Here is a 14752-nt window from a genome sequence, read left to right as displayed (position 1 = left end):
CTCTATCTCTGTGTCTCTGTGAATGAATGAATAAAATCTTTAAAAAACAAAACAAACAAACAAACAAAAAACACCAGGCTTCTGCAGGCCCACCTTACTCAGCCCTCCCTCTTTGGCTCCGCAGCAACCTTACTGTCTGTTACATATTAACTCAGTTGCTCAAGAGGGAAGGGAGTTAGAGGCACAAGGACCCACATTTGGCTCCCCTAAATTTAGCTCATGTTACTTCACAGTTGTAAAGCAGTCGGCATCCTGCTGCCAGTCCACAAGAAAGCTACACATAAGCTGCCTGTGGTCTCTTCCTTTTAGGCTTCAGGCATCTGTCCCCTCTAGGACTTTATCCTTGGCGTGTGGCTCTCCATTAAGTGGGTCAAGCCACATTCTTCAGTGGTCAAGAGTATAGGCTCTGGAACCAGACTTCTGGGGTTCAAATACTGGCTTGGCTACTTATAAGCCATGGGCAGGGGCACCTGGTAGCTCAGTTGATTGTCTGACTCTTGATTTTGACTCAGGTCTTGATCTCACAGTTGCAAGTTTGAGCCCCACTTTTTGAAAATATGGCCTAGGGCAAATTAATCAGAGCTCTCCTCTCTTAATAGGGATAATAATTCTGATATAATAGTGGGCAATAAGAGTTGCTTTGTAATAACTAAAACATTCAGTCAATAAGATTGTTATTGAATGCTTCCCATGGGGGCACCTGAGTGGTTCAGCCCGTTGAGTGTCTACCGTCAGCTGAGGTCCTAATCCCAGCATCCTGGGATCGAGCCCCGAATTGGGCTCCCTGCTCAGTGGGGAGCCTGCTTCTCCCTCTGCCTTTACCCCCTGCTCATGCTCTCTCTCTCAAATAAATAAATTAAAATCTTGAAAAAAAAAAAAAAAAGAATGCCTCCTATGTCCCAGGGAGTCTACCAATAGCTGGAGTTGCAGCTCTAAGCCTTCACTTCCCTCCACTATTGGAATAATAATAACAATAATGGTATTTATGGCACAGGATATTGAGAAGATTTAATCAAATAATCCATGCAAAGGACTTAGTGTAATGCTTAGCACATAGTAAATAACTAATGTTAACTCTTGTTATTATGGCACACACATAAAGCTTAGAATAGTAATAGTAATAGATTACTAATAGTAATCTGTTGTGCTCCCAGGATCTCCTTGCTTTCTGTTTCTGACAGCCAGTCCACAGCACTGCTGGCCAGTATCCATGCTGACCTGGTGGTACTGGGGACTGGTAAGCATCCCAGTTGGATGCATCCCTTCTGACCGGTCAGGCATCAGGTGTACCTGTGGTTAAATGTTTTTATTTTTTTTATTATTTTTTAAAGATTTTATTTATTTATTCATGAGAGACACACACAGAGAGAGGGGCAGAGACACAGGCAGAGGGAGAAGCAGGCTCCATGCAGGGAGCCCGATGTGGGACTTGATCCCGGGTCTCCAGGATCAGGCCCCAGGCTGAAGGGGTGCTAAACCGCTGAGCCACCCGGGCTGCCCTGGTTAAATGTTTTTAATATCACATAGCATTTAACTCTGGGTCAGAGGCTCTCAGACATCTCCTGAAGGACAGTATTTTAGCTGAACATTGTGAGAAGAGAAATGTTCTATTGCCTTGTTTTATAGACACCATCAAGAGAAACTAGAGGCCGGGAGCTGTGATCACCAGCAGGATTCACCTGTGCGGGGAAGGCCTGGACAGAAAAGGAAGTGGGCTGAACAGAGACAAGATTTTAGTCAAAAGAAATCACTAGAGCCAAAAACAAAAGGTCTGTATGTTTCATCAGACTTACCGACTACAGTAGATAAGATTCTAGAGCTGAGGAAGCCCCTTTGTATTTTCATATTCAGTCTCACAGTTAAATGAGACTGTGTATGAGTGCCCAGTAAATGCCCCTAGTTAGTTTTGTGAATGGAGGGAGGAAAGGAGAGGAAAGGGCACCTTGAGCTTATTTCTCCTGCAGTGGTCCTTAACTTTTGCATGTCCTAAATCTCTTCTGGGAACCTGATTCTGATCAGATGGGATCTATGAACCCTCTAGCCAGAAAAACACACTGCTATGTTCATTTTGGTGCAGGGAGTTACTAGCAAAGCAGACCCTGAAGCTGTGTCTTCTTTTTCCCAGATGTGCCAAAGGTAAAGCTGCTGTGTGGGGCAGATCTACTGGAGTCCTTTGGCGTGCCCAATCTGTGGAAAAGTGAGGATATCACCCAAATTGTGGGAGACTATGGACTTGTATGTATTACTCGGGCTGGAAATGATGCTCAGAAATTTATCTATGAATCCGATGCACTGTGGCAGCATCGGAACAACATTCACCTGGTAAATGAATGGATCACCAATGACATCTCCTCCACAAAGATCCGGCGAGCTCTCAGAAGGGGCCAGAGCATTCGCTACTTGGTACCAGACCTTGTCCAGGAGTATATCGAAAAGCATGATCTGTATAGCTGTGAGAGTGAAGAAAGGAATGTCGGGGTCATCCTGGCTCCTTTGCAGAGAAACACTGCAGAAGCTAACTCATAAATCCTACAGCATGATATTTTGGACTTCCCTGATGGGTATTTGAAACCATCTGCGTGTCAGTAACTGGGAAGAGGAATTGTGATCCTGTTTCATAAACTAAAGCATTTTAAATGTTTGGTAAAGATCAGGGATCCCTGGGTGGCACAGCGGTTTGGCACCTGCCTTTGGCCCAGGGCGCGATCCTGGAGACCCGGGATTGAATCCCATGTCGGGCTCCCAGTGCATGGAACCTGCTTCTCCCTCTGCCTGTGTCTCTGCCTCTCTCTCTCACTGTGTGCCTATCATAAATAAAAAAATAAAAATAAAATAAAGTTTGGTAAAGATCAGTTTCATAGTAGATTAAAATCAGGTTTAGGGATCCCTGGGTGGCGCAGCGGTTTGGCGCCTGCCTTTGGCCCAGGGCGCGATCCTGGAGACCCGGGATCGAATCCCATGTCAGGCTCGCGGTGCGTGGAGCCTGCTTCTCCCTCTGCCTGTGTCTCTGCCTCTCTCTCTTTCTCTCTCCGTGACTATCATAAATAAATAAAAAATTTAAAAAAAAATCAGGTTTATAATTTATTGGAAATTCCTAAGATGAATGTTTTCAATATAGTCTCTGGGTGGCTCAGTTGGTTGAGTGTCTAACTCTTGATTTCGGCTCGGATTGTGATCTCCGGGTCATAGGATTGAGCCTGGCATCGGGCTCTGTGCTCAGCATGGAGGTTGGTTCAGATTCTCTCTCCCTCTCGCTCCTGCTCACTCTCTCTCAAATAAATAAATAAAACCTAAAAATAAAAACCTATTTAAAATCCCCTTTAGTTTTTTTTTTTTTTTTTTTAAGATTTTATTTATTTATTCATGACAGACGCAGAGAGAGAGAGGCAGAGACACGGGCAGAAGGAGAAGCAGGCTCCATGCAGGGAGTCCAATGTGGGACTCAATCCCAGGACTCCAGGATCATGCCCTGGGCTGAAGGCAGGTGCCAAACCACTAACCCACCCGGGCTGCCCCCCAATTTAGTTTTTTTTTTTTTTTAAAGATTTTATTTATTTACTCGTGAAAGACAGAGAGAGAGGCAGAGACACAGGCAGAGGGAGAAGCAGGCATCATACAGAGAGCCTGACGTGGGACTCGATCCAGGGTCCCCAGGATCACACCCTGGGCTACAGGCAGTACTAAACCACTGCGCCACCAGGGCTGCCCCCCAATTTAGTTTTAAAGGGAATTAGCCTTTTACGAATGCCTGCATTCTTCACCAATGGTGGCCAAGGAAATAATTCTAAAAATAGTGATCTTGTAAAATCCACCACTGACCAGTCATCTTCAGTTGTGCAAAATACAGGTTGTGAATGTGCCTGGCAGAAACTTGACGCTAATGGTTCTGTCTCTCTGGCGCACATCAGTTAAGCTTTGCCAAGACACACCTGCCTGGAGCTCCACCTTTGGAGACTGGGAGAAAGGTCCAAGCCCTCAAATGTTCAGAAAGGTACACCAGTATTTCTGCTCCCCACACGAGAGGTAGAGAAACAGTCTGGGTGCCGGTAACAGGGAATTGTGATTCTTTCATAAACTAAAGCATAAAAGTTTGGTAAAACCAGTGGTAATTTAAAATCAGGTTACACGTTATGGGTTTCCTCTTAGCACAGCCTCTTGTGGCTCTGGTTATCTGCCATCTTGCTGTCTTCAGGAACCGCTTCAGAAATGACATCATGGGGATCCCTGGGTGGCGCAGCGGTTTGGCGCCTGCCTTTGGCCCAGGGCGCGATCCTGGAGACCCGGGATCGAATCCCACGTCGGGCTCCCGGTGCATGGAGCCTGCTTCTCCCTCTGCCTGTGTCTCTGCCTCTCTCTCTCTCTGTGACTATCATAAATAAAAATAAAAATTAAAAAAAAAAAATCTTACAGAAATGACATCATGCTACCTGGAACAGAGAGAACCACAGAGAGTGAGGGATCTTATGCAAGGATTTTATGAAGTATCAGTGTTCTTGGCCTTTCTTGATAGCTTAATAGTCAAAAGATGAATGAAGATCCTACAAACATGAGAAATGCCACACTGGATGAGCTCACATTTCCTCCAACTCAGAATTCGAAGCACTGAAAATGGCTGGTTGAAAGAACTCTCTATGATCTCAGTCCAAAATTTTCTCGAGTTTCTGAAGAGCCCTGCTGTTTTTGTTCCAGCTCACTGTGAATCTGCCATTTGTAAATTTAAGCAGAAAAAGTTTCTACTTTCTTACACTTTTTCCCTTTTACGTGACAAACACAAGTTTGTTACATAGTTGGATGCTGATTAAAATTCTGTGAAAGTTTTACCAATTGGTAAGGCAAAAGAACCAGAAATAGCTTTTATAGAATAGCCTTAGGATCCATGAAAAATCATGTGGTAGAAAGAGGACTTAAGTTAAATTCCTCATGAAAATATAATACTTTTTGCAATTTATATTTCATACCTACACCATTCTAGATGAAGGGTTTATGACTTGAAGGAAAAAGTACTTAAAATTGTGCAGTTATATGGTCAAATGTGAACACGCAGTTTGAAAAGAGGAGTGAAAGTGGCCAGCATCCATTCTACAGCCACTGACCTACTCTTACTGAGGCCAACAGGCCAGCCTCCTAAAGCCCACGAGGGTTGCAGAGCCTGGCACCAGTAGGCTTCAGTCTACTGATGGAGTGACAAGTTGGAGTCTCTCATCAGAGAGATGAGGTCATTTCTCCCCCTCCTGAGCTTTTTGGAGTTGAGAGTTGAAGCAGTATTGAAAAAGAACCATCTAGAAGTAGATGAAGCTACCTAAGTGTAACTTTGATTTTTTTTCTCCTGGAAAACTGCACTTAGTTCACCTGATGTATGTACAGAGTGCAGAAGGCTTCCAATGCTATAAACTTCTATTTATTTTGTAGAAATTTCTCTTATACCATGGTGCCTTCCTACCTAGAAGGGCCCACCCTGCTCAGCTGTGAGTATATGACCTCTGGACCCACTGGGTAAAGCGTTTGGGGACCTCCCAGGAGACTTGATAATAGTGAAATGATCCTATTGTGCTATTTATGGATCAATACCTTTGTACATGGAATGGGATGCTTTTAGCTTTTTGTCTTAGTACCAAGGATGCTGCTAATGCCACAACATAATAAGTTTTGGGTGACCTCAAGGGCAGAATTTCCTGTTTTGATAGTGGAAATTAGAACAATGAACTTCACAGGGGAATAAATATTAATAGTTGTTGTGACTTCCATTGAGGAAGAGGGAAATATGCCACTATATTTCCTATTATGGCTTTTTCATAATTTGCTTTTGTAATGTAAATTTTGGGTTTAGGAAATGTGTAAAGCTGGTATTTTGTGTGTTTGATGCTCGTGTTTTATATGTGTTATACTCCTTTACCCCTTACATTGCATAATTTGAATGCAGCCAAGGAACAAAAGTCCTTTACTGGCAGCTTAATTCAGCTGAATACACATCTGGAGAGATTTTTGTTGTTGTTGTTTACCTGTTTAGGGGACAAGTGTGAACAGTAAACCATTTAGATAAGAGGAGTGGGTTCTCCTTGGTGATCATGGTAGAGAGATTGAGCCACAGGTGTGATTTAGGCTCATCTTCTTGTATCAAAGGATGTTCTTTTTTTTTTTTTTTCTGATATCTTGAGGGTCTCCCTGCAGGGTGGAAGGAAGCATTCCATCAGTGTCAGCATGTACAGTAGTTTTCTTTTTTCTTACCCCAACGTCTGATTCATTTCTGTCAGAGGCCAGAAGTCACTATCTTGTGAAATGGTGTGGCACCCAGAAGTAAATGTTAACCATTTTGGATAATCAGTGGATAACAGGACATCCATTCCACTGCCATCCTCATACTTGTTCCCACAGGCCTTGTGATCTAGAACATTCATTGTGGCATCCACCCAACTGTGAGGCTGTACAGTGTCTGTCTCTGAAATCTGTACCTGGTTTACCAGTGGTGCTGTTTGATCTTCACAATGCCAACACTTACTGAGCACTTATGATGTGTGGGGCGTGTAAGTCATAAAGAAACTAAGCACAATTAGTTGATTGGTGTAAATGCCAAACCCTGAGGCTTAAGTGAGCAGTATGTCTTCTGAGCCTGTGTTCTTAACCTCTTTACGCCTTACGTAACATCTTTTCAAAGAATGAAGTTTTAGTCACATCTTGAAATTTTCATCACCCCAAATGGATGAGTACAAATAAAGAAAACTTTGAACATATGATAGTCTGATGGTGAGGTGTGATGTGTTCTGTCCACACAGAAGGACCAAGTGGAACCTGCCTGATGTACCAATTCCTTGGAATAGGAGAAGTGAATGCCCAGGAGGAGGAGGTGTTAGGAGCCCTAGTTCACTCTTCATTAGCAAAAAAAAAAAAAAAAAGAAAGAAAGAAAACGCACCCAGATCCATGAGGGGGCATATGAAATGTGATCGACCTGATGGAGAGTTGGCACTGGCTCCTCACCATACTGGCTTCTCACCACTCTGAGCTGCCACCTGTCCCTTCTCTTCTGTGTGACCAGGAAGCATATCTTGGAACAGTATTATGTGAAGTACCAAGGGGAGCACACAAGTACAAGATAGTCTCTGCTGCCAGGTTGTCTACAGCCAGGTGGCAAGAAAAACAAGACTAGAGTTTGAGCAAGGAACTCTCCAGAATCCTCCTGAACCCATCACGTTTCCTAAACATGAGCACCCTTGGGCCCTGGAAGTCAAGAAACCAGGGTGGAGAGCACTCCAGGAGGAGCTCCTTACACTGAATTCTTTGTCATTTATCTGAAGGTCAAGGAGTCCTGTTTCTGTTCTGTTTGGGGGGGCTTTTGTTTTTCCAGCTTGGGCAGTCTTAGGTAGGAGGAACAACCCACGAGGAAGTACAGAGAACAGGCCTGCCTCTCACTATATATTACAACAATTGCTCTCAGGTTGGCAGGATCTGAGGAGCGGAGGACAGTCAAGAGAAAGGTTTTTGTTTTTGTTTTTGTTTTTAATTGCTTGCCCTACTGTCCTCCCCAGGGTCTCCAGAACAACAGCTGCATAGGAAACCAGTGAGAATGAGTGACCCCCAGATTTGGATGGCCTCGCTGGCATGTTTCACTCTGTGGCACAGCACAGGAGAGCAAGGCGGAGGGGCCTGGCTTATAGGGGCAAAGTCCCATCTGCCTTCTTCAAGGTAGATTCTCGGCACCCAAAGTTTCTTTTGATTAATAGCCTTTAAAATAGTGCAGCTAGGGATCCCTGGGTGGTGCAGCGGTTTGGCACCTGCCTTTGGCCCAGGGCGCGATCCTGGAGACCCGGGATCAGGTCCCGCGTCAGGCTCCCGGTGCATGGAGCCTGCTTCTCCCTCTGCCTGTGTCTCTGCCTCTCTCTCTCTATGTGTGTGACTATCATAAATAAATAAAAATTAAAAGTAAATAAATAAATAAATAAATAAATAAATAAATAAATAAATAAAATAGTGCAGCTAAAAGTATCAGTGCCACCAAAGCAGAAGATCTGAGCTTCTGGCCACACTGGTCTTGTTGAAAGAGTAGTACTCATGAGATAGTATATTTTTAGTATTTATTTATTGAAGTAATATATTTTTAAGATTTTTTTCCTTTTCTTTAAATTTAAACTTTAGGTAGTTAACATACAGCACAATATTGATTTCTGGAGTAGAATTCAGTGATTCAGCGCTTCCATACAACACCCAGTGTTCATCCCAAAATATGCCCTCCTAGATCCCCATCGCCCATCTATCTAGCCACCCCCCCACCGACCTGCCTCCATCAACCCTCAGTCTGTTTTCTTTTTCCTTTTTTAATATTTTATTTATTTATTCATGAGAAACAGAAGAGAGAGAGAGGCAGAGGGAGAAGCAGGATCCATGCAGGGAGCCCAAAGTGGGACTTGATCCCAGGTCTCCAGGATCAGGCCCTGGACCAAAGGTGGCGCTAAACCCCTGAGCCACCTGGGCTGCCCAACCCTCAGCCTGTTTTCTGAGTTGAGAGTCTCTTATGGTTTGTTTTCCACTCTCCAAAGATTTCTTTCTTTATTTGAGAGAGTGAGAGCACATGAGTTGGGTAAGGGGCAGAAGGAGAGAATCCTCAGGTAGACCCTGAGCTAAGCATGGAGCCCGACATGGGGCTCCATCCCACAGCCCATTAAGTCACGACCTGAGCCAAAACCAAGAGTCCGATGCTCAACCAACTGAGCCACCCAGGGGCCCCATAGTGGTATTTTATTTAACATTTGCTAAGTACTCTCAGCAACTTAAATATGCTCAGAACTGAACCATAATTAGCTCTTCTGCCCTCAAAAAGGTTTAAAAAGGCAAATAAGTTACTTAAGGAGACAAGAGTAACCTAATTTTATTTATTTTCTATATCAGGGTATTTTCCACTGCGAGTAATATGAATTTCAACTCCAGGTTGAAACAAGGACACTTAAACCCAGAAGTACAAATGGAGGGCAGGGTCCAAGTCCTTGCTCCGCTGTGTCGGGTATACTTGGACCCAAGCTCGAGCTTGTAAATAAACCCTCGTGTGTTTGCATCGGAAAACAAACAAACAAAAAAACAAATGGAGGGTAGGGTTTAGGGTGCATGGGAACAATGAAGCAACAGTGTCATCAGGGACCCAGGGGCTTTCCATCCCTCTGCTCTGTAACTCAGTGTCCTAAGTCTGGTGCTTGGTGCTCTTTGAGTTGTAGGGTGGTCACCAATAGCAAGTCTTCCTGGCTCATGTTCAAAAGTGGGGAAAGGCTGGCTCCCTAGGGCTTTGTTAAAATCAAAGAAACATCTTTCCCATAGGCTTTTTTTTTTAAAGATTTTATTTATTTATTCATGAGACACACACACACACACAGAGATAAGCAGAGGGAGAAGTAGGCTCTATGCAGGGAGCCTGACACGGGACTCGATCCCGGGTCTCCAGGATCACACCCTGGGCTGCAGGCAGCGCTAAACTGCTGCGCCGCCAGGGCTGCCCCCAATAGGCTTATCAAACTTATCATCATATATCCTTGGCTGATTCAAATTCATTGAAACTTGTTTGTCCCGAAAACCAATCACTGTCGAAGGAGGTAGACTTTCTGTGATTGGCTTAGTCTTAAATGAATCCAGATCTTACTCCTAGACCTGGACCAAGCTCCTTGATGGCAATGCGTCCCTGCCTTAGGGAGTGGAAGTCTGGATGGCAAGAAGTGTTTACAGTATCCATGCCATTCTTTGCTAAGCCAGTACCAGACTCCATCAGGTGATACAAGAGTGGGTCGACTGCCAACTGTCCCTCTTCCATTCCCATCCATTTCTGCCGAGGAGGAGCAGTGTTAGCACAGGTTTAGGATCATCTTATCTTGGCTATAATTTTATGAGTTACTTTGCCAGTATCAAGTGGAGGAAAAGAAAAGTCTCAAATAAATTTCACCCCTCTTTCCAGAGATAACTTTTGGTCCTTGTCTAGAAGAAAGATGGGAGAATTGTGGAGAAGAAAATTACTCTTTATCCCACGGGCAAGCTCAGTCTATGTCTACTTCAACTGAATTTCAACTCTATCCATACTAGATGGCCCTTGTTTAAGCTGGCCCAAAGCCATACCAACCATCACAAATGCCAAAATTATTAGTAGTTATTTATGTGACTTTCATTTTCAGGCCAACATTTAGAACAATAAGATATTAAGGGCAGGAAGTAAGTATGACCTTTCCATGTCCTGTTCCCTTAGTTTTCTGGAATTTAAACAGGCTTCATACTCCAGAAATCTGGTCAGAGTTCATAGTTCTGTGCCCATTAAATGGCAAGATACAGGGGCGCCTGGGTGGCTCAGTTGGTTAAGCGGCTGCCTTTAGGTCAGGGTTCTGGGATTGAACCCCACATCAGGCTCCCTGCTTAGCTGGGAGCCTACTTCTCCCTCTTCCCCTGCCCCTCCCCCTGCTCATGCTCTCTCTGTCTCTCTCTCTCTCTCTCAAATAAAATCTTTTTAAAAAATAAAATAAATGGCAAGATATAGGTAATCTAGGATTTGATATCAGCCTGTCATATCCCACCAAAGGAATCAATGTCTTATAGTTAGGAGAATCAACAGCCTTATTCTGGGCAAGGTGGTACTACTCTGATTTCTCAGTAAAAATGGCATTTCTCCTTTGGAAAAGGCTGCAGCCATTCATTCAACATTTATGGAGCACTTGCCAGCATATTCCCTAGGCCCTAGGGATGCTGCAGAAGAATGAGAGGAACATGTTTTCTGCCCTTGAAATCTTAAGAAAAAAGGGAGTCAATAAACAAACCAAAAAAAGAAAATTGTGGATTATAATTATGAAGGAATTAAGCAGAGTGTGATGCAAAGTAAATAGCTATCAGAAATATATCAGAAGGCTGTTCGTGACTCAGAGATTATCAGAGTCAAGTATTTTTTTGTCTAAGATGTAAACCGAGACACCTGGGTGGCTCAACGGTTGAGCGTCTGCCTTTGGCTCAGGGTGTGATCCCAGTCCCAGGATCGAGTTCTGCATTGGGCTCCCTGTGAGGAGCTTGCTTCTCTCTCTCTGCCTATGTCTCTGCCTTTCTCTCCATGTTTCTCATGAATAAAAGAAAGAAAAAAAAAGATCTAAACCAACTGAAAAATAAGATGAAAAAAGCAACAAATGAAGAATAATAATAGCATCTTCAAAAAAAATTTCTAAAGTAATCTCTACCAGAAAAAAAAATATATATATATACATATATATATAAAGTAATCTCTACAGGCAGCCCGGGTAGCTCAGCAGTTTAGTGCCGCCTTCAACCTAGGGCGTGATCCTGGAGACCCGGGATCGAGTCCCACGTCAGGCTCCCTGCATGGATGGAGGCTGCTTCTTCCTCTGCCTGTGTCTCTGCCTCTTTCTCTGTGTCTCTCATGAATAAATAAATAAAATCTTTAAAAAAAAAAAGTGATCTCTACATCCAAGATGGGCTCAAACTCATGACCCTAAGATGAAGAGTCACATCCCCCATTGACTGAGCTGGCCAGGCACCCCCAAAATAGCATCTTTAGGACTGAGAAAGTCTGATAAAAGTTCAAAGTTGAAGCCTGGTGTGAGGGTCAAAGCAGAATAAGTAACCATGCCAGATTATGTATTTTCTAAGATGGATGTTACAAGATCTCCCATTCCACTTGCTCTGCTTACAATGTGACATTGAGAAATGAGGTCCAAGTTAACCTCCCTTTGGATTTGGGTAGGCATGTGACTCTGGTGGAAATGATGTCATTTGACTTCGGAGACTGTCATAAAAGACAATATAGCATTTTTTTTTTTAAGAGTCCCCAGTCTAGACTTTGGGATAGTCTACCAGAGGGTTTGGGTCTGTAAAACAAATACACTCTCAAGTCCATGTCAAAAGGGCAGAAGGAAAAAAAATTGAAATGCTCTGCATTTAGAATGTTTGATAGATTAAATCTATCTCTAGTAGAGAAAAACTCTTCAGTGGCTGTTGTCCCTAAGGCAGGCAATACATTCTGGTAGTGCCCATGTATTGGGCACTCCTTTAGTCCTGGGGAAACCAGGATGGGTGGTTACCCTCATGGCCCCCCAAGCAGAGAACTCATCCCACTTCCATGAGAAGGAAGTAGGTTTGGAAAGAGGCCAGGGTGTTTAGGGGAAATTCCTCTCCATGGAGAGCATGATTAGAAAAGACTGTTCCCCTAATTATGACTTTTGAATTGGAAACCAAAGCAGCTAACCTTGCAAAAAACAGGAGAAAAACATCCCAGGTAGAGGAAACACCATATATAAACCCCGAGGAAGGAAACAAAACTGGTGGGGATCCTTGGGTGGCTCAGTGGTTTAGCGCCTGCCTTTGGCCCAGGGCTCATCCTGGAGTCCCGGGATCAAGTCCCATGTCGGGCTCCCTGCATGGAGCCTGCTTCTCCCTCTGCCTGTGTCTCTGCCTCTCTCTCTCTTTGTGTCTCTCATGAATAAATAAATAAAATCTTAAAAAAAAAAAAAGAAACAAAACTGGTGTGATTGGAATTCCTGAGTTGTGGAGACAGAATATAAAACTGTTGGAGAAGTATCCAGAAGCCAAATCAAGAAGGGTTTGATAGGAGAACCTTAGGAGAACCATAGGAGAGAGTGCAAATTCCTTTCCTTTTAAGGAAAATAGAACACCAAATGAGTTTTAAGCAGAGGAGTGATAAGATCTGAATTTCTTTTCTCAAAAGCTTGCCCCAGCTGTAGTGTGGAGAATGGTTTGGTGGGATCAGAGTGGAAGCAGCAAGCCAGGGAGGAGGCAAGACATGATGGCAGCTTCGGTTAGGATAGCAGAACCAATAGGGCTTGCTAATGGATTGGAAATGGATGAGCAGAGAAGACAGAAATCCATAGTATCTCCTGGGTTTTTGGCTTGAGCGAGCAACCAGGTGACTGGTAAACCAGTCATGTGGTTTATGGAGATGAGGAAAGTGAGGAATAACTCTTGTGTACTGTCCTGGATGTGTTCAGTTTGAGATGCATTTCAGACATCCAAGTGGAGACATCAAGAAGGCAGTGAGAGGTGGCAAAGGAGCTCAGAAGTCAGGCTGCCTGGGTTTTTGTTTTTGTTTTTTAAGATTTTATTTAGGTGTCCCTGGGTGGTGCAGCGGTTTAGCGCCTGCCTTTGGCCCAGGGCGTGATCCTGGAGACCCGGGATCGAATCCCACGTGGGCTCTGGGTGCATGGAGCCTGCTTCTCCCTCTGCCTATGTCTCTGCCTCTCTCTCTCTCTCTCTCTCTCTCTCTCTCTCTGTGTGTGACTATCATAAATAAATAAGAATAAAAAAAAAGATTTTATTTATTTACTTGAGAGAGTGAGCAACAAAGAGAGAGAGAGAAAGCACGACCTGGGGGAGGGAAAGGAAGAAGCAGACTCCCTGCTGAACAGGGAGCCTAATGTGGATGATCCCAGGACCCTGAGGCCATGACCTGAGCCAAAGGCAGATGCTTAACCGACTGAGCCAGGCTGTCTGAGTTTGAATCTAGACTCTTCCATCAAGTGTATGACCTTGGAAATTTAACCTCTCTCCATCTCAGTTTGTATCTCTGTCAAATGGACATAATAAATAACCATTGGAGAAGTAGTATTTTGTGACAAGTGATAACATACACAGTAAGCACTCAATAAATCTTGACTATTAATAGAGAGACTGTGGTGTCTGGCTGGCTCAGTTGGTAGAGCATGTGAATCTTGGTCTCCCAGTTGGAAGTTTGAGCCCCACATTGGGTGTAGAGATTACTTAAAAATAAGGCAACCCTTTTGGGACCCTTCTCACTGCTGAGAGCTTTCTCTGTATCTTTGCTTAATAAACTTCTATCCCTTTACTCACACACACACACACACACACACACACACACAAAAGAGAGAGAGAGAGAGAGAGAGATTACTTAAAAATAAAATCTTGGGGCACCTGGCTGGCTCAACTGGTAGAATATGTGACTCTTAATCTCAGGATCATGAGTTCAAGCCCCACATTGGTTGCGGAGCCTACATTAAATTAAATTAAATTAAATTAAATTAAATTAAATTAAATTAAGGGCACTAGAGTGGCTAAGTGGTTGAGCATCTGCCTTTGGCTCAGGGCATGATCCTGGGGTCCTGGGATCGAGTCCCACATCGGGCTCCCCATGGGGAGTCTGCTTCTCCCTCTGCCTATGTTTCTGCTTCTCTCTGTGTGTCTCTCATGAATAAACAAATCTTTTTTAAAAATTAAATTAAAAAAATAAAAATTAAAATTAAATTAATAGGGCAGCCCCAGTGGCTCAGTGATTTAGCACTGCCCTCAGCCCGGGGTGTGATCCTGGAGACCCAGGATCCTGTCCCATGTCGGACTCTGTGAATGGAGCCTGCTTCTCCCTCTGCCTGTGTCTCTGCCTCTCTCTCTCTTTCTGTCTCTCATGATTAAATAAATAAAATCTTTTAAAAAATTAAATTAATAAAATCTTTAAATAAAAATATTTTGAGTATATTTTATATGTTATTACATATATATCAAATATACATATATTTGAGTCTGGAGCTGATGGGTGAGGTCAGAAATAGACTCTAAATTTTGGAGGCAGCCTCCAGGCATGGTGTTTGACTAATGTTGTAGATTAGCCTACATTCCCAACCATCTTCTCTGTTGCCTTTCTCTACTGTCAAGACTGAAGAGGAGATGCCAGCTTCCTCGGGCTCCCTTCCAGTTGGAAGTGGGCACAGCTTTGGCCAATGACTGTAAACAGAAATGTAATGAAGGGATAGTGGCAGGTGGTGC

At 43.7% G+C, this 14752-nt stretch overlaps 1 protein-coding gene across 5 annotated transcripts in view; it reads left to right on the top strand.

The window, feature by feature from the left end:
- Positions 1 to 2847, top strand: part of NMNAT1 (nicotinamide nucleotide adenylyltransferase 1) — a 30492-nt gene extending 27645 nt beyond the window's left edge. For all 5 annotated transcript variants that reach the window (XM_072819712.1, XM_072819708.1, XM_072819711.1 and 2 more), the window contains 2 exons: positions 1627 to 1769; positions 2126 to 2847. In XM_072819712.1, coding sequence (XP_072675813.1) covers positions 1627 to 1769; positions 2126 to 2526 — 544 coding nt within the window. In that variant the 3' untranslated portion in view covers positions 2527 to 2847. The remainder of the gene's footprint in view (positions 1 to 1626; positions 1770 to 2125) is intronic.
- The last annotated feature ends 11905 nt before the right edge of the window (positions 2848 to 14752 follow it).

The sequence above is a fragment of the Canis lupus genome, chromosome 3, assembly GCF_048164855.1.
Source record: "Canis lupus baileyi chromosome 3, mCanLup2.hap1, whole genome shotgun sequence".
Lineage (NCBI taxonomy): Eukaryota > Metazoa > Chordata > Mammalia > Carnivora > Canidae > Canis > Canis lupus.
Note: the sequence above shows the minus strand (reverse complement) of the source record. Positions and strands in the feature narration are given on the sequence as shown.